General features: G+C 43.0%; 1 protein-coding gene across 1 annotated transcript; it reads right to left on the bottom strand.

Moving 5' to 3' along the window:
* Nucleotides 1-13,519: 13,519 nt before the first annotated feature.
* On the bottom strand, nt 13,520-17,765 carry LOC147325073 (uncharacterized). The gene is made up of 2 exons (XM_086302736.1): nt 16,763-17,765; nt 13,520-13,527 (listed from the first exon to the last, which is right to left on the bottom strand). The coding sequence occupies exons 1-2, from the start codon at nt 17,763-17,765 to the stop codon at nt 13,520-13,522; spliced, it is 1,011 nt and encodes a 336-aa protein (XP_086158862.1).
* Nucleotides 17,766-18,878: the final 1,113 nt, after the last annotated feature.

Below are 18,878 nucleotides of genomic sequence, written 5' to 3'. Positions count from 1 at the left end.
GCAAACTAATTCTGTATGTGACATTTATAGCATGCTGTTGTCCAAACATCAGCATCCCAGGGAATTTGCTAAACTCCCACCCAACCCTTTCAGCATGAAAGCAAATGCTTGAGTTCTAATGCTTACAACAGACATGCCAGACCTTATTATTTATCCTGGGGCATGAAGTCAAGGAAGCTGTTGCTGCTTTTAATTATCACATGTTGATTTAATTAAAGTGCTAACATACTGAGGTGGTAAATGGCGTGTATTTGTATAGCGCTTTACTAGTCCTTAAGGACCCCAAAGCGCTTTACACATCCAGTCATCCACCCATTCACACACACATTCACACACTGGTGATGGCAAGCTACATTGAGATGCAAATTGCATTAAGCACAGCACATAAATGGAAGCCACACACATACAAAAAATTTAGTCTCTTACATTTGAGTAGCTTTGTTTAACAAAGTGAGTTTACATGTCACACTTATAAACAGGTAAAGCAGTACATACGTGACTGAGCCTCGTCCAGTAAAGCGGACTTGGTGGAAAATGAGTGCTTATGATCATCTGTTGCTAGGCTTGACTTTCACCCATATTTCAGTCTCTGTTATCTTTAGGATGTGATTACCTTGATGAAGGAAGGAAGATCTCAGCTTGACAGTTGTCTTCAAAGCATCAATATCACAACAATAGAAATAATGGGAGAAAATAAACTTCCCTGCTTGACATTCCTTGAAATCATCTCCTTCAGACTACTACTACTCCTACTTCTAGGCAAGAGCTCCTTTGGTTGCTGCCAACAGCCCATTTCTAATGCTAACAAGAGAATTCTACACAAGAGAATCTAAAGCCACGGTTCAATATTTTAGCATCCCCTTCCAAGACAGATGCCAGCTTTTTACACAGGTATCCCAAAGGTGCAATTCAAAACACACTCTTAAAACGTGGGGGTTATCCGACCCACAACTTTTCAGACCCAGTAAAGACCCATTAGTTGCTCAGCTGTGGCACAGAAACTAGGTTGACTGTTCAGCATGCTTGGATGAAGAAGGTTATTTTACAGGCAACCAGGCAGATAGTGGCTAGGACAAGCATCAAAAATCCTTTTAGAGTAATCTGTGGACTTCTCAGTGCTGGTATCCATAAAAGTGTGGTGTAAACATGACCTCAATGGCATCCACATCCAAAGTCTTTCAGACAGTGAGCAGTGGCTGTAACTTCCATGTAAATATGTGTGCAGACTGAATTCTTCTGAATGTGTGCAGCTCTGTGCCGTTGCCTTTGGAGTACAAGATTGCTCAGTCCTTTGGCTTGCTTTATGTTTATGGCGACCATAAAAAATACAGTAAACAAAACCATACATGAACTGTATGTGGACTGAGTTATCCAAATGACATACATCTCCAATATCAGAAAACAGAAGATATCCTGAAGAAGCAGCAACTTCTAGGTATCATTGTTCAGTCGTTATGATATTGATGGTAGTGGATTATCAGAGTTTTCTATATCACTTGCTTCATCTTTCTTACCATTTAAGTTTTTGTACAACTGTGTGTAGGCATAGCAGCCTCCTGCTGGCAGTTTGTAAAAACAAATTATACTCACATCCCATCAGAAGTGCTTAGTTATCAGAAAAACGATTTCTATGTCTGCAGTTTAAAAATATCTGGGCAGCTTGAACTTTAACATTACAGAAAGTTGCTAGTAGATTCCGGACCTTGGCGTTGGTTACACGATTACCTCAGAGAATACCTTTCACAGACAGCTGATAGCTACAATCTAAAGTATTATTCACAACTGTCATCTGCACTATAAACACATCACAGCGATGGGAAGGAAAAAGGGATGTTTTGGCAGTGTAAGTGGATTGTGAGAAGTCATTATTTTCTTATTACTGAGCAAGTATCTCTATGCCATCAGTTAGAGGTTGACACAAAAAAGAAAGGCCTAATTTGGCAGTATTATGCATTAACCTGCCTACTTGAGTTAACTGCTCAAGTGAAGGTGCTGGAATGCCATTCAAGAGCGTTCCGGCCCACTTTAAGTTGTGCTTTTGGGACTAAGAGCGTCAAGAGTCTTTTTTATGACTTACTGTGAACTTGTATATGTGACTACAAATTAAACCTCCTTCTGTGTGAGACACAGTCTATACTCTGGTGTCCTCTCTAGGTCCATGTGCAATGAATTAATCCTTATGTACAGTTCAGGTCAAACTGGACCTGTTTTAATATTTGACAGCAGTAAAAAACAAAACAAAAAAACCCCTAAATGTTATTCTTTTATCCTTAAATTTGATGACCTTCCCTAAGCTGTCCTAAGATGCATAAAATGAAAATGTTTTAAAACGTTATATTGTTGTACAAGTGCTACATTTTTTTTGGACATTGAGACTATTCTGGGTCAGATTTTTGCAACTATTGTAACTGATTTTAGATCCACCAGTGTGGGTCAAATCAAGCAAAATGATTCTTTTGGGGAATCTTGAAATTGTTCATGCCATGCCTCTGTGTAATTTTGATGTAATAGTGGTTACAGAGTTTGCGGTGCATGTTGATCTGTTAATGAGAACTAACCAGGTTTCTGCAGGTTCCTGCAGAGACAGCCACCTGCTGCTCTTTAAAGGATCATGGGGGAATGCCAAAATATACAGAGTGTAAGAGTTGAATAATTAAACAGCAGAGGAGTGATCATATCCATACATATAGAACACATGACAGAGGGTTTCTGGACACAGGCAGTGGGCAGTATAGTGACAGAGTGGCTCAAAGACAGATGGCCGAAAGATCTAGAGAGGTGATTGGTGATTCCAGATTGGTCATGGATGAGAGGTAGATAAAGTCCTTGGATTGTATAGAATAAAGTGTTGCCAAACATTGCTAACACTCACTTGTATAGGTAAGATAATTGTGTGGTTATGGCAGCATTTTGATCAGGAGACCGGAGAGTGTGGTTATGAGCTGTGTAGAATAAAATGACACTTGGCAGTACATCAGAAACATACTTAGAACAAGCACCCGCTAACCAGCTAAAACCAAATCAATATGATGTATTTGTAATTCTGAGCACAATGTAAATTGCCACACATCAAAAGCATGTGGATGTGATTAGTGATTACTGACTGAAGAATGTTTTTAGCTCTTAGTTTCAAATGTTTCCTCGCTTCTGTCAGTCTGCCCCAGGGCAGCTGTGGCTACAACCGTAGCTGCCTCCACCAGTGTGTGAATGCGAGAGTGAATGAATAGTGGTATTGTAAAGCGCTTTGGGTGCCTTGAAAAGCGCTATATAAATCCAATCCATTATTATTATTATTATTATTAGTTTCAAATGGCTCCTAATTCACTTAAAATTTTAAATTAAATTGTTCTAAAATTTAGCAGCTTCTTTTCCCTACTTTCACACAACTTTATTAGTCATTTTTCATGTTAAATTGACTAACAATTTTGCCGCCAGTCAGTCCTTCAGCATTACAGTTCCTGGCATACTTGCCAGTCAACACAGGCATACAGTCTACAAGTCTACAAATATCCAGTATTTTTTTCTTTTTTAATCTCATCATCCATTGTTAATGCATTTAGCTTTAAAGTAAATCAAATAAGTCTTATTTGCAACAAGTATTTTCATTTCCGTTTGCAGGAATAGCACAGGTGTGACTAATAATATTAATGATGGCTCAGTCTCATTTAAGGTATGCCAGGAAGCACTACCAGTGAGTCAATGTGCACAATGCAACACCTGACACTGGAAAACCAGAATGACTGTTTATTAATCTTATTAGTTACACCTGTGCTTGACAAGTTAACATATCCTCTCCGGAAAAATGCCTGTATATGCATCAGGGAATTTATGCCATGAAATATATTTCATATCTAGAAGTAACCTCCTCTTAATTCAATGCTGTCATTGACAGTAAAGCTCTTTTGTTATTTGCTGGGGATTAATTTAACGTGTTTTGCAAACGTAATATTCTAAGTGTTCCTTGTGTCCTTTATAGCTATATAATAGAATATATAGTGAGATGTTTGGAAAGTTGTCATAAATTGTCATTGCTTTTAGCCACTCAAAGTTGAAAGTAGTTGATCTTAGTATTGCCTTTGGTGCGGTTTTAGTGCTTTGATAGCGTGAAATGATTTCTATCATAATCTTCTTCTTCTTCTTTCAGCTGCTCCACCCTCCATCTCACCCTTTTATTAGCACCCTCTTCAGCCACACTGATCCTCTGCATGTCCTCTTTGACTACATCCATGCATCTTCTCTGTGATGTTTCTCTTTTCCTCCTGCATGGCAGCTCCACCCATATGGAAAAGATATATATAAATCCTATAAAATTTATATCTGTCTTGTGTGAAACTTGTATGAAAAGCATACAAGAGTGAAAACAGATATAAGATCCCTTGAAAAATTATATAAATGAAACTTATATGTTTTGGATACTTACTAAAACAATATATGAAAGTGGCCACTTTCATGAGTAAATCATATAAGCCTTATATGATTCACTATATGAAGTAGGCCACATCTTATGCAAGTCTTTTTAGTTTTTACTATTACTTTTCCATTACTTTTCCACCATCTCAGGTTTTCATCTCTAAGTTTGTCTCCAAACCGGTTGAGCTGAGCTCTCTGATATACTCCTTTCTAATCTTCTCCATCCTCGTCACTCCCAGTGAAAATCTTAACATCTTCAGCTTCTGTCTTTTTGTTAATCCCACTGTCTCCAAACCATACATCACAGCAGATATCACTGCCACCTTGTCAATTTTCCCTTTTACTCTCGCTACTATCCTTGTCATTTCCACCTACTCCACTCCTCCTACACTCAGTTTTTCACCTCTCTTGTCCGCTGTCCATTGCTTTAGATTTTTGGCTCCAGGTATTTAAGCTCCTTGCATGTTCACCATTTCATCTGTCTCCTCCTCCTGTCTCATTCACACACGTATTCTATCGTTCTTCTACCATCTTTTATTCCTCTTCACTCCAGAGCATACCTCCACCTCGCCAGGCTCTCTTCCAACTGCTCCTTACTCTCACTGCAAGTCACAATGTTATGTGTGAATATCATAATCCATGAAGACTCCTGCCTGAGCTCATCAGTTAGTCTGGGCATCATGACTGCAAACAAGAAGGGTGTCAAAGCAGATCTTTAATGTAATCCCACTCTAACCTTGAATCCATCTGCCGCTCCCTCTGCACACCTCACCACTCTGTTACCGTCATGCATGTCATTTCTCTCATAATGATGAAGAGTATTGTGGGTCCTTTTTTCCCCAGGAATGGGAAATGCCTTTCAAAGTGTGTGCAATACATTGTAACTTCATTATTGGATTCTGGACACACTACTCATTTCACATTTTTATTCATGACTTATCTTGACTTACCTGTTTTATAAATAGATAGCTTGATCAAGAAAAATTGAAATAATAACAAATCCCCATTTTATATTGTCTCACGTATACACACCTGGGCATTCAACCACTATGTGTTTAATCTCTGCACATTGTTTTGTAAGACTAGAATCTTTGAAAGAGGAGGAAAACTTTATGAATGTCATATAGCAAATTGTATCATTCATATTAGCATGAGCTAACTGTCTCATCGCTGACTGTGGTTGACAAACTGAAACCTTCCAAACTCTTTCTTGGCATTAATGCTCATTTAATCATTTAACAGGCCAATGCGAATGCTCAATTCTGCCACATAGTTTATTTGTGAGGTCATTCAAAACTGAAAGACAAACTTCACTTCACTTCACACTGTAACATGGCGATTTAGGCATGGTAATGTGTGCTATGATCACTAACTGGTGTTTCTTTATTTACCTATGCAAACACAAGGGCTGTGTTCAGCAGTTAGCACACCCCTGTGCTCAATTAATGAAACAATTTGCATTTTAATAGGCAATTGAAATGTACTTAGTTAAGCAAAGAGCTGAAGGAAAATAGCTATTATCCATTCAACCCCCAATACTAAATCAACAAATATAACAAAGAAAAGCTTCATTCAGCTGAGGATGCAAGTGATATGTGTACAGCCATTTGTCGTTATTGACTTCATTCCTCTCTGAGATTGGAGTCTATTCAATTATATGAGGTTGCAAGAAATGCATTTGACTTTTTGTAATTATCTTAAATATTAGATCACATCTCTTTTCTTGCTAATTTAAAGTAAAACACAGTATGTTCAGATTTACAAAAGCAGATGTCTGGCGAAGTGGACATAGCATTGAAAGCGCCCGCGAGCAAGACAGCAATCATCCAGCTAACCAACTATGCATGGTTGTAATTAATTTATTGACCAAAGTCTAGAGAGACTGAGAGATGGACAAAATGACAGACAAAATCAAGGTAAAGCCTTTTGACAACCTGTTTATGAGATGTCACTTTGGATTTGGATCAAAGCTTGTAGGGCTCTGCAAGGGCAAGTGTTGGCCAGTGTTTAGCGGCTCCTGCTGGTCGCATGCTGTCCTGATGAAGAGGCTGGGAGGGGGGGAAGAAAAAAGAAAGAAAACCAAAAACCTTTGGGAATTATTTATCTATGTGTCTATCATTTGTCTTTCACCTGGTTAAAGTAGCATTAAAATATCAGATGTATGTTGTAACAAAAAAACCCGACAGTACAATATCAACGGTGGGTCAGCATTGTCCAATTAGAGCTAATTATGCTTAAATTAGAGCTAATTTGCTTCAGGGTAATAAGAGGAAAGAGAGCCTTTTAATGAATGAATGAAAAAAACATAGGAGTCAAACAATTTATTCATAGTTTGAAGCAGAGGTGGGACCAAGTCATTGTTTTGCAAGTCTCAAGTAAGTCTCAAGTCTTTATCTTCAAGTCTCAAGTCAAGTCTCAAGTAATGTCAGGCAAGTCAGAGTCGAGTCTCAAGTCACTGGTGTAAAAGTCCGAGTAAAGTCACAAGTCTGAAACTTTGAATTTCAAGTCCTTTCGAGTCTTTAAAAAAAAAACGAAAAAAAGCATGTTGCAGTTATGCTAAATGTAAATATTAGACCATGTAATTTTTTAATCTGTGTTTTTCTCAACACATGACAAAATAGTGAACTTAGAAAATATACACAAATTGTGAAATTGCACCTCTTTAAAATGCAGCTCAATTAAACCTAGCTCCAAGAATAATTTTCACCGACAGTTCTGAGATAAGCTGCATGTTATTCTTGGATGCGGTTGTAGGACCGGCTTTGAAATCGCATGACAAAAATATCATACATAAATAAATGATTTTTTTTTTTAAAATATCATTTAAAAAAAAAAACTGCATCACCAACGTAGCCTGGAAAACATTTGCTAGTTAGATGAAGTCAGCTATCTCATCGTAGCATATTTATATGCATATTTATAATCATACGGTTCTTGGAGTGAGTGCATACACTCATGAAGTTTAGTAACTTCAGGTCACTGCAACAAGCCCAGGTACAGTTTACCGCCGGATGGGTGCAGGACCTTGAAATGCACCGTGTAGAAAGTAAAGACCATCGTACGTATCATAAGTTTACCAGTCTCACAAATCGTCGTCATAAATACACATTCCTCAACCGTTTATTAATATAACCTTTGAGCTCAACGGTAATTAATTAGTAGTGGAAATAATTTCTGGTAGCATCACAGAAATGTAGCAGTGACAACAATATTGTATGCTGTAATCGTACTGGGCAATTAGTGATACAAAAAACCTGTTTTATCCTGTGAATAAAAGTATATGTTTTTGTCAATGTACCATAATAACAGAAGCGAAACGCAATATTGTGTCAGGACAATTCACTATTTATGCACAATAAACAAAGGAGCATAGCGCGACCATTTCTGTTCAGCGCCAGACTTGCTTGTAACCTATATCACCAATTATGTTATGAAAATGACGCATTAACTACAACAGCAGACTGACCTTTGTGTAAATGCTTGGAGCAGACTAACCTGTGAGCTGGAGTGTTCTGGGACGTTATATTTGATCTTTGAATGGCTGCAATCCAGGCCACCCGTCGCGTCTTTGTCACTTCGGAAACATGGCTCGAACAATTTCTCTTCAACGACGTAATCCGATAACAACCGATCTCTTTACCCGTCGGCTTCCCGTGGCTGTCATGCGACCGGCTATTGCAGTTAATAATACAACAGCTTCTTGACATTTTTGTGTTTCTTTTTATCGCTGTGTGACTGATTTTAATTGAAAGCCTGCGTGCGCTAGTACCGCTTGCCACGAGTTCCCAGAATCCTTTGCGGTTCTACCCGTGAATGACATCACATTTTCAATCTCTATATAATATGCATGTTAAATTTTATATTTGGGGTAAAATATCAAGTCTTTTCAAGTAAACCGGTTCAAGTCCAATTCAAGTCCCAAGTCATTGGTGTAAAAGTCCAAGTCAAGTCACAAGTCTTAGAACATTTTTTCAAGTCAAGTCTAAAGTCATAAAATTAATGACTCGAGTCTGACTCGAGTCCAAGTCATGTGACTCGAGTCCACACCTCTGGTTTGAAGAATCAGTGGTGTTTCTTGTATCTATCTGAACCAACATACTTGTGCAATCTGCAGACAACTAGGATACCATCTGCAAACCACCACACCTCCTTCTCTGTATAAGAAAATATGGTTATCTACAGGTGAAGCACAGAATGTAGTAACAATGTTGTAAGAGAGAAGCCTGCACCGCTAAGGCAGGAAAGCAGAATGGTTTCGCCTGACTGTGTCAAGGAACAGTGGCGTGTCTAGAAAATTTTTGTTGGGGGGGCCAGGTAGGGGCACAGATTTGGAGAAGAGTGGCAGATTTAATTGGCAGATAATGTTTAAAAAAAAAATTCTACCAACCCTTAACCATAATTCAATAATCCTATAAACCTAATAACCAAATGCACTTTTAACTCTTATTAGAATGAGATTTTAACCACTACGGTGCAAAGTTTTTAGATACTGCGTTGATAAAGTACAAGAGATACAATCAGTGCTTTGTCAGTGCTTACTCAGCATTCAAGGACAGCAATATTTGCATAGTATTTTTACTGACATGTAGTGCACATATGTTTTGGGCAAAAACATTTTTGAAAATTAAAATACGAACATTTGTAACAAACAATTGACAAATTAGCCAATGCCAATGCAAAACTTTATCTGCCTGTTAAAAAAAGAAGATAATCTTCTCACAAACTGGTGTTTGATTTTGAAACAGGAAAAAAGTGGGGAAACAAATGAAAAGACTAACATTTGAATAAAACCTGAAAGCAAGTAAATACTTTCTATGCTGCCTTATCGTAAACTTTGGTAATATTGATAAAGAACAACACTGGCTAATGATAAAATACAGTCAGCTGGCATGGTGACACTGCCAGTATTAACCTGCAGGGCTGGACTGGGACAAAAAAATTGGGCATTTTTACTACAGACCGGCCCACCAGGTAGTAAAGCCATAAAGACTTTGACTGAAAACAAACCCTGTTGTGACAGTGATGTACAGTCTTGTTGGTATATGTATGATTTCTATACATTTTACATCAGATAAAAACTTTGGTTGTAAGATTTAGATAATTATTTAATAAAAACTAGGTATTTTAAATGAGAATAAGAAAGAAAAGTATTTCTTTGTGCCCACCTTTCCCTGTTAATGCCCTACCTGGCCCCCTGGCAAAACTTTGCTAGACCCGCCCCTGCACAGTTACCAGCTGTCAGCTACATAAAAAAGGATCCTGGTGTTATTTATCTCTCAGAAACAGTTGATAACTTCAACTCATTCATGTCACCTAAAAGGTAAACCTGTTTCTCCATCACCTGTTCAGCTCTGATGGTTCAGTAAGGACATCTCCTGGTTTCATCTTCATGTTTCCCTCTCACCACATATCTAAACAGACATCATGACCAGCAGCTTTACAGCTGTGGCTCCAGCAAACATCAGCTGATACTAGAAATTAATATTAAATACATTCTAACAACAGCCGATCAAGCTTAAACGTGCTGCTGTTGTTTAGCGCGACATCTGCTGGTTTCCTCTTTCTGGCGCAAAGTGGGCGATAAACAAACAAGAGAGAAAAGCCGATCAGCTGATCATTGATCAGTTTCATGATTGAAGTAGCAACAGGAGAGGGAGGGGGAGAGAATGAGAGAAGAGGCAGCTGTGCAGCATAAAGACAGAATAAATCCAGCTTTGTGTCTTTTTTCCATTCTAGCTAAAGTCCGGGACAAACTGCGTCTCTTCTCAGCTCAATACGAAATGCGTAATATTTTCTCTGAATGAGGGACCATTCCATTTTTTTAAGGAGCCGTTGGCAACTCTACTAACCTTATGAATAAAATAAAGTTCACTATCAGTAACATCATAGCACCCACCCAGCTGTATAAAAACTCCGTCAAACTGGCTAGCACGCAGTATGAGTTATTGCAACTGACAGTAAAAAGTCAGCAACATGAAAATAAACTCCACCTAAACTTGGTTTATATCTGACCCAGATAGACTGCAGGTCATAACTTCTTACCTGAAGTTCAGTTCACCTGACACTCGGACTGGCGGCTGCTTCGGGTCTCTCCTCCTGCCTCCCCTTCCCTCATCCACCTGTTGCCTCTGTGGAAGCCCCGTCATAGCCACCACCAAACAACGGAGTTATTTCTACACATCGACCTGCATCTGGCCAATCCACCACCTCTCATTGTTCATGCCATTACAAAAAAAATAAAAAATAAGTCACTGGGGATATGCCCGATGGCCAGTCCAGCTATGTTAACCTGCAACCAAATTTGCAGCTCCATACAGCAATGTTACGACTTAGATTATATCTTATAACTCATAACTCTTATGTTAGCTCCCCTCAGTAGCATACTGTCTGAAATATTCCACAGCTGCAATAATTCTTTAAGTGTTATTTTTTTCCTTGGTATTCTAATTTCAACGAAGTTTACTAAACTCAACAAACTTGATATTACTTACCGGGACATTTATTCTGTCCTCATTTTCTTTCACCGAAAAATTGTTTCCTGCAGTGCCTTCGCGCTTGGCTCTCCTACCTTTGCTAACGTGATGCGCATAGCGCAGAAGCGATGCTGCATTCACTTACACTCGGATATCTGAGCGTCACCGTGAAAACATAATCGGACATTTGATATTTGATTGAATTTTATTGTTTTGCCTTTGGGGTGGCACCTGGGGTGGCCAGTCTGGTTTGGGGGGTGGCCTGTGCCCCCCCAGGCCACCCCGCTGGACACGCCATTGTCAAGGAAAAGAAAAGTTTGGACATCAAAGATAATGCGAAAAAAGATTAACCAAAAAGTAGAAGACAGGAGGAGAAAAAGGAGCATGTGAAAGATAAACAAAAATCCAAAAGAAAGAACCAAAAGAAATAAGAGTGAGAGGACATGATTTTCCAGCATCAGTGCCAAGAACTGAAAGTAACAACATCCAGTGTTTTTAATGAGTTCATGAGTTCATTTAATGAGTCCAGTTCTTTCTATGTGTACACATAGTTGTTCTGATAAAGTCTATGGCTGCATCTACAGGTTGTATGTGTGGTTGATCCACAAACTGCATGGTGAGCAAGGTGCACCCACTAACTGTAGTAAGGCACATTCATAGACTGTGCATCTGTTCTCCAAGCTTGGTTAGGTTAGCTGACAACTTAGCGTTTGAACCTTTTACCCCTTACATGGTCACTTCTGGTTCAAAAGACAACATGCAGTAGCTGTGGTGAAAACTTTAACAACACTTCACACACATGGGTACATCACAGTTGTTATGCCCACATTTTATATAGTTTATATAGTTTTATATAGTTTATACAAGTTTTCTTAGCATTCACATTTCTGCAGTCACATTTGCCTCTATGCAAATCAGCTGTGACAGTAGCTATCTGTATGGGCCATGAAGGCATTTTAAAACATAAAGTAACAAATTTGCATCTGTTTCCTGAACAATGCACTGTATAGCAAAAGTAGTTTTACAGTTTGGGTACTGAAGCCAGAAGTCATGACCAACAGCACCAAATGTTCTGTTGCTGTCAGGACAGATTAATACCATTTAAAAAACGGCTTTCACTCATAATTCCCTGGAAGAAAATTCTCTCAACGGTCCTTTTCATCCTTATGACTCTTGTGTGACTCAGAAGGAGACGATGGCGGCACACATGAATATTCTAGTGTTTCGTCTGCGGCATTCTTATATTGTGTTTGTCTCTGTACCTCCTTCTTTCTCTCTTTCATTTCCCTTTTCCTCTCCCATCTTTGTTTCTCTCTTTTTTTAGTTACAAATGCTAAGTCAGCTGGATTATTTGCACAGCCCTTTTAAACAAAAGCCTGTTTCATTCCTTGTGACACGTCATTTGTTTTGTTTTTGTGGGGCTGCACAAATGCTGATGCTCTACTTCTGGGCCCAACCATCCAAAGCTGTAGTATTCCAACGAGCCTGTACATAATACCCCATTTGTAGACTTAATTAAGGTTTTCATTAATTCTCCATTTAGGTCATGTGTAAGTTAAAGCAATGCGCAGATTGAGCTGTGGCTAGAGGCCTACAGGCCAACATACTCATGTCGTAATATGGTAAAATGTTGGCTTTGTCTCTATCCTGTGTGTTTGGGGAGGGGGCCTCAGCTGAAATAAAAGAAGAATGTTGTGATTTGCCATAAATAAAGAGAACACCTGCACAATCAGCTAGTCTTGAGTAGGAGAGTCAATCGCGTTTCACCTGTCCCATCTCATCCATAATTCCCAAACTGATAGCAACAACTGTAGCAGACTGCAAAGGCTATCTGGACTGCTTATCAGTCCTTGAGATGTTTGGTATTCTCACGGTTCAGAGCATTCCCTCAGGCTGTTTTTGGAACTCAAATTAACCCCTCCAAAATTCTGCTTTCCGTTCTGTCCTCCCACAAGTAGGACAGAGGTTGCATATGACTACAGATCTGCTTCTCTGGAGCTTGTTGGGATTCTGAATTTTGCTCATGGACACTTCAGTAGAGCAGAGGACTGTAGCTACAGGATCCTGGGGAATTTTGCTCAATAGTTTCACTTCCCCCCTTCAGTATAAAATGACTGGCACTGTCTATGTCAGAAGTGACTTGTTTTGTGAAAAGCAAACTGGGTGCTAGTCTTGATTCTATGCAAAATACCATGCATAGTGTGTTAAATAAATAGCATTCAGTATTATAAATAGATATTTAGTGACAGTCATGACAGGTTGATAGCAGTGAGTAGTAATTTAATTGCAAAGTTGTCTGAAAGCCTTGTGCTGCTGTTTTCTATGTCATCAGGTTATTTCAGTTATTTTCCATTTGTTACTTTGTAAAACCCCTACCCTCATCTTTAATGGCTCTAAAGAATAAACGTTTCACTGCACCTGGTTTAAGGTACAGTGCCGTAAAAAGGTATTTGTTCCCGTCATTTTCCTCCCATTTCAGACATTAAATAGGTTGAATATTAGATGTATATATTTTTAAAAATTATCCAAACCTATCTGGAACTGTATGAAAAAGTAATTGTTCTTAAATCTCTTTGGTTGTGCCACCAGTAGCAGCAGAAACTGTATGTAAATGTTTGCAACTGGCAACAAGTCTTTCACATCACTACACAGAACACAGAACATTTTCCCAAAAATCTTGAGAAACATCAAGATTTTTTTTCAGGACATGGTTGGCTTTTTTTGGCAAATGTTAGACCAGCTTCTGTGATGTTTTTGGTCAGCAGTCGTTTGTTGCATGAACCTTTTCCATGTGTGCCATTTTTGCCAAGTCTCTTTCTTATTGAATCATTAACTTTGACGTCAGCTGAAGTAGTGAGGCCTGCAGCTCATTTGATGTTGTTGTGGGGTCTTTTGTGACCTCCTGGATGAGTTGTCCGTGCACTCTTGGAGCAATTTTGATAGGCTGGCCACTCCTGGAAACGGTCACCACTGTTCCAAGTTTTTGCCATTTGTGGATAATGTCTTTCACCGTGGTTCACTGGAGTTCCCAATTTCTTAGAAATGGCTATATAATCCTTTCTAGAGTGATAGATGTCAATGACCTTATTTCTTATGTGTCACGGCTGCCGGCGTGAGCCGTGTGGTGTAGGAGGAAAAGGACCCAAAATGCAGGCAGTTGACTGGTGATGAGAATGAAGTTTTATTTGCAGAAGTGGAGCGACTGAACAGGTAGTGAGACAAGACGAATGACTGAAAAAACCTAGACTGGGAAAACTAAATAACAAACCTAAGCATGAAACGGGGAGCGGAGAATGCAGAGAGACGTAGTTACACCGAGAAACACAGACGATCCGACGATGAACAGAAGCCAACACACACTATAAATACACACTAGGTAATGAGGAGATGACATGCAGGGGTGGACACAGCTGACACTAATGGACATGATGAGAGGCAGACCTACAAAGTAAAACCGGAAACACCCAGACTGTTTTGCAACAAAAACACAGGGACCTGAACGGAGCACAGAGGGGAGACACAGGTAGGGATAATAAACACGACAACCAACCCAAAGAATTAATACAGAATCAGAATAAACACCAAACACAAGATGAACCCAAAAAGAAACACAAAACGCTGGGTCAACGACCCAGGATCACGACAGTACCCCCCCCCCCCCCCTCAAGGGCGGGCCCCAGACTGCCCAACAGAAGCACAAAAAACGGCCAAAAACAGAAAACAACCCAACCAGGGCGGGCGGCGGGGGACCAGGAAGGAGGGACAGAGCCCAGAAAGACCCAGAAGGTCAAGTTCAGGGGGCCGACCCGGAGGCCGACAGCGCAGGAAGCCAAAACAGTTCGGTTCTGGGGGCCGACCGTGTGGACGGCAACTGCGGCGACGGGCAAACAGTTCTGGGGGCCGGCCACGCGGAAGGCAGTGGCGGCGACAGAGCAGATCCGGGGGCCGGCCACGCGGAAGGCAGTGGCGGCGTTCAGGAGGGTGCTCAGGAGGGCGTCCACGGTGGCAGAGATGCCCAACAAGCGGCCTGGCAGATGACCGACGATGTGGAGGCGGTAGTAGGGGACCTGAAGGCTGCGTGGCCCCTGCAGCCCCAGGCGAAGCGGAGGCTGGACCAGACGAGGCGGAAGCGGAGGCTGGACCAGACGAAGCTGATGAGGATGATGAGGACGCTGAAGTTGGACCAGGCAACGCTGATGAGGATGATGAGGATGCGGAGGCTGGACCAGGCGACGCTGATGAGGATGATGAGGATGCGGAGGCTGGACCAGGCGAGGCTGAAGCAGAAGCTGAGGCTGGACCAGGCGAGGCTGAAGCAGAAGCTGAGGCTGGACCAGGCGAGGCAGCGGCTGAAGCGGAAGCTGAGGCTGGACCAGGCGAGGCAGCGGCTGATGAGGAGGCTGAAGCTGGACCAGGCGAAGCAGCTGATGAGGATGCTGAAGCAGAGACCGGACCAGGCGAAGCTGAAGAAGAAGCCGGACCAGGCGATGCTGATGAGGGTGCTGGAGCCGGACCAGGCGATGCTGATGAGGGTGCTGGAGCCGGACCAGGCGATGCTGATGAGGGTGCTGGAGCCGGACCAGGCGATGCTGACGAGGATGAAGCAGTGGCTGGACCAGACGAGGATGAAGCAGTGGCTGGACCAGACGAGGATGAAGCAGTGGCTGGACCAGGCGAAGCGGATGAAGCCAAAGCAGACGCTGGACCAGGCGAGGAGGATGCTGAAGCAGATGCCGGACCAGGCGAAGCTGATGACACTGATGAGGAGGCCGGACCAGGCGGAGCTGATGAAGCTGAAGCTGGACCAGGCGACGGTGTGGGTGAAGACAGGGAGGCTGGACCAGGCGACGGTGTGGGTGAAGACAGGGAGGCTGGACCAGGCGACGGTGTGGGTGAAGACAGGGAGGCTGGACCAGGCGACGGTGTGGGTGAAGACAGGGAGGCTGCAGCTGGCGAGGATGATGAGGCTGCAGCAGGCGACGGCGTGGAAGCCGGAGACTGTAGCGCTGCAGGCGTGGAAGAAGCTGCTGCTGCCCGCGGCGTGGATGAAGCTGCAGCTGGCGAGGATGATGAGGCTGCAGCTGGCGGCTGGACGGGCTCCTCGGGCCCTCCAGCTGACGAGGCATGACGCTGGACGGGCCCCTCGGGCCCCCCAGCTGACGAGTCTTGGGGCTGGACGGGCTCCTCGGGCCCCCCAGCTGATGAGTCTTGGGGCTGGACGGGCTCCTCGGGCCCCCCAGCTGACGAGTCTTGGGGCTGGACGGGCTCCTCGGGCCCTCCAGCTGACGAGTCTTGGGGCTGGACGGGCTCCTCGGGCCCCCCAGCTGACGAGGCAGGACGCTGGACGGGCTCCTCTGGCCTCCCAGAAAAAACAGTCTCAGAACCAGTGGGCACTGGAGCCCCTGGCACACACAGAACAGAACCAGCAGGTGCGGAGACCTCTGGCAGAGACGGAACAGAACCAGCAGGCCCACGGGCCTCTGGCAGGGACGCAACAGAACCAGCAGGCACACGGGCCTCTGGCAGGGACGCAACAGAACCAGCAGGCACACGGGCCTCTGGCAAACATAAAGCAGACTGCAGCTGCACTGAGCAGTGACTCAGCTCAGGCAGCGACAGTCCGGTGCAGTCCTCAGCTGGCTTCTTAACCTCCAGGGGTCCAGAGTCAGCTGGGGGCCGAAACCCAGCCTCTGGGGAGGCCCTGGAGTGTGTCTCAGTCTCAGAACTGGCCAGCTCTTGAGGAATGTTTCCATTGTTATTGGGTTTGTCTCTCTGCTTAGAGTAAGAAGTTGTTGAACTGTCCGTTATGGGTTGGCTTGCATGTACAGGAGGAGTAGGTGAAGGTGATGGCTGAACAGGTGGTGGAACTAATAGCTGACCTGCAACCTGAGCTGGTAACTGAGCTAAGGGCAAGTGAGCAGCTGATGCTGGAGACTGAGCTAACGGCAGTGGGAAAGGCGACTGCTCCTGAACGACCTGCCCTGGCTCCTTAACCTCCAGGGTTCCAGAATCAGCTGAGGAAGGTGGCTCAGCTTCTGGGGAGGCCCCGGAGGGGGTCGCAGCCCCTTGAAAAACAGGGCTAGCATCTCCAATCCTGGAGTCAGTATTAACCGTACCCTTTAAAGCATCCCTGGATTCAGAGGGTGCATGAAGAGAGCCCCTTAAATCCCTGGGACTGGAAAAAATGGTCTCCGAAACCACAGTCTTTAATTTTTCCGCTTCAGCATTAACTGAGACAGTGATATCTGATCCTGAGCCCATAGAAACTTTGGATTCAGTCTCTGGGGTAACACTTTGCAGTTCGGAGAAAGCAGAAAGACAGTCTTTACCACTCACCACAGCTGGCTGTGTCATAATCTCAGAGTCCAGCTGAGGAGAGGAGCGCTGGCGGCGCATACGCCGTTTCTTGCGGGAGGAGGAGGCGGAGAAGACGACAGAGGAGGCTAGTGGTGACGGGGAAAAGGAAGCTGGCTCCTCATCGTCTGACCACATAGCCGCGAGGAAAGAGGCAGGTGTGTAGTGATCAGAGCGGGACGCGGAGGCTGAAGAATTCCTTGGCACCGGCACGGAAACAGCTCTCCGCGGTAAAGTCTGCTGCTGCGTTGCAGAGATCTCCATCGGCTGCGACTGCAGCGAGGCCTTCCGGGAATCAACGCGCTCTGACCGCTCCCGAGCCCGCCACGCCTCCTGGCCTCGGCTTAATTCTCCCATGAAATCTCCATAGCAGGAAAGCTCACGAAGGAAAGGATTTCCTTCGACGATCGCCTTAATAGCGTTTAGTCCAACAGAAATTGTCCGTGGGTCCGTGGCGCGGGTTATTCGGCTCATCAGACACTGTACGCGGAGAATATCTTCCTCACGGGCGGAGCCTGCGGGGTCCATAGTATGGTCGGATCGTGCTGTCACGGCTGCCGGCGTGAGCTGTGTGGTGTAGGAGGAAAAGGACCCAAAATGCAGGCAGTTGACTGGTGATGAGAATGAAGTTTTATTTGCAGAAGTGGAGCGACTGAACAGGTAGTGAGACAAGACGAATGACTGAAAAAACCTAGACTGGGAAAACTAAATAACAAACCTAAGCATGAAACGGGGAGCGGAGAATGCAGAGAGACGTAGTTACACCGAGAAACACAGACGATCCGACGATGAACAGAAGCCAACACACACTATAAATACACACTAGGTAATGAGGAGATGACATGCAGGGGTGGACACAGCTGACACTAATGGACATGATGAGAGGCAGACCTACAAAGTAAAACCGGAAACACCCAGACTGTTTTGCAACAAAAACACAGGGACCTGAACGGAGCACAGAGGGGAGACACAGGTAGGGATAATAAACACGACAACCAACCCAAAGAATTAATACAGAATCAGAATAAACACCAAACACAAGATGAACCCAAAAAGAAACACAAAACGCTGGGTCAACGACCCAGGATCACGACATTATGTGTTCTTGAGTTTCTTTAGGTTATAAGTTCTTGATTCAGCAGTTCTGGCAGTAATGTGGCTTGTGGAAATTAAGGGGGGAATTAGTTTTTTATACAGGGCCAGTTAGGTTTGGATTGTTAATTTTTTTCACCTTAATAAATGAAATAATGAATATCTTTGTGTAATGTTTTAGACTGAAACAAATAAAAAAAAACTTAAGTGAGACAAATATGCAAACAAACATTAAAAAAAATCCGGGACTGGAGAAATAGTTTGCTCGTCAAAATTATTAAAGTAGACCCCTTTTGGGAAAAAAAAGAGTAATGCCATCATGTTATGTCAATAGAAGTTGTTGTTGTGCCATTACATAGAATCTGAATACGTTGATTTGATAACGTATAACATTTAAAGCCCAAAGTCAAGCTTAGCAATGAACGTTTGCTGTTTTTACCAACACCCCACACTGTTCATATGAGATAGTGAGTGGTGACACGAAATCATTCCCGTATTGATTCTCCTAATTTTGCAAAGTCACTTAGCTGCATTTGAACAAAATCAAAT

The sequence above is a fragment of the Aulonocara sp. 'chitande type north' Nkhata Bay genome, linkage group LG7 (genome assembly GCF_057382095.1).
Source record: "Aulonocara sp. 'chitande type north' Nkhata Bay isolate Kocher_YH1m ecotype deep benthic linkage group LG7, A_spYH_male_GT1.1, whole genome shotgun sequence".
NCBI lineage: Eukaryota > Metazoa > Chordata > Actinopteri > Cichliformes > Cichlidae > Aulonocara > Aulonocara sp. 'chitande type north' Nkhata Bay.
This window is presented reverse-complemented; position numbering and strand designations above follow the sequence as displayed.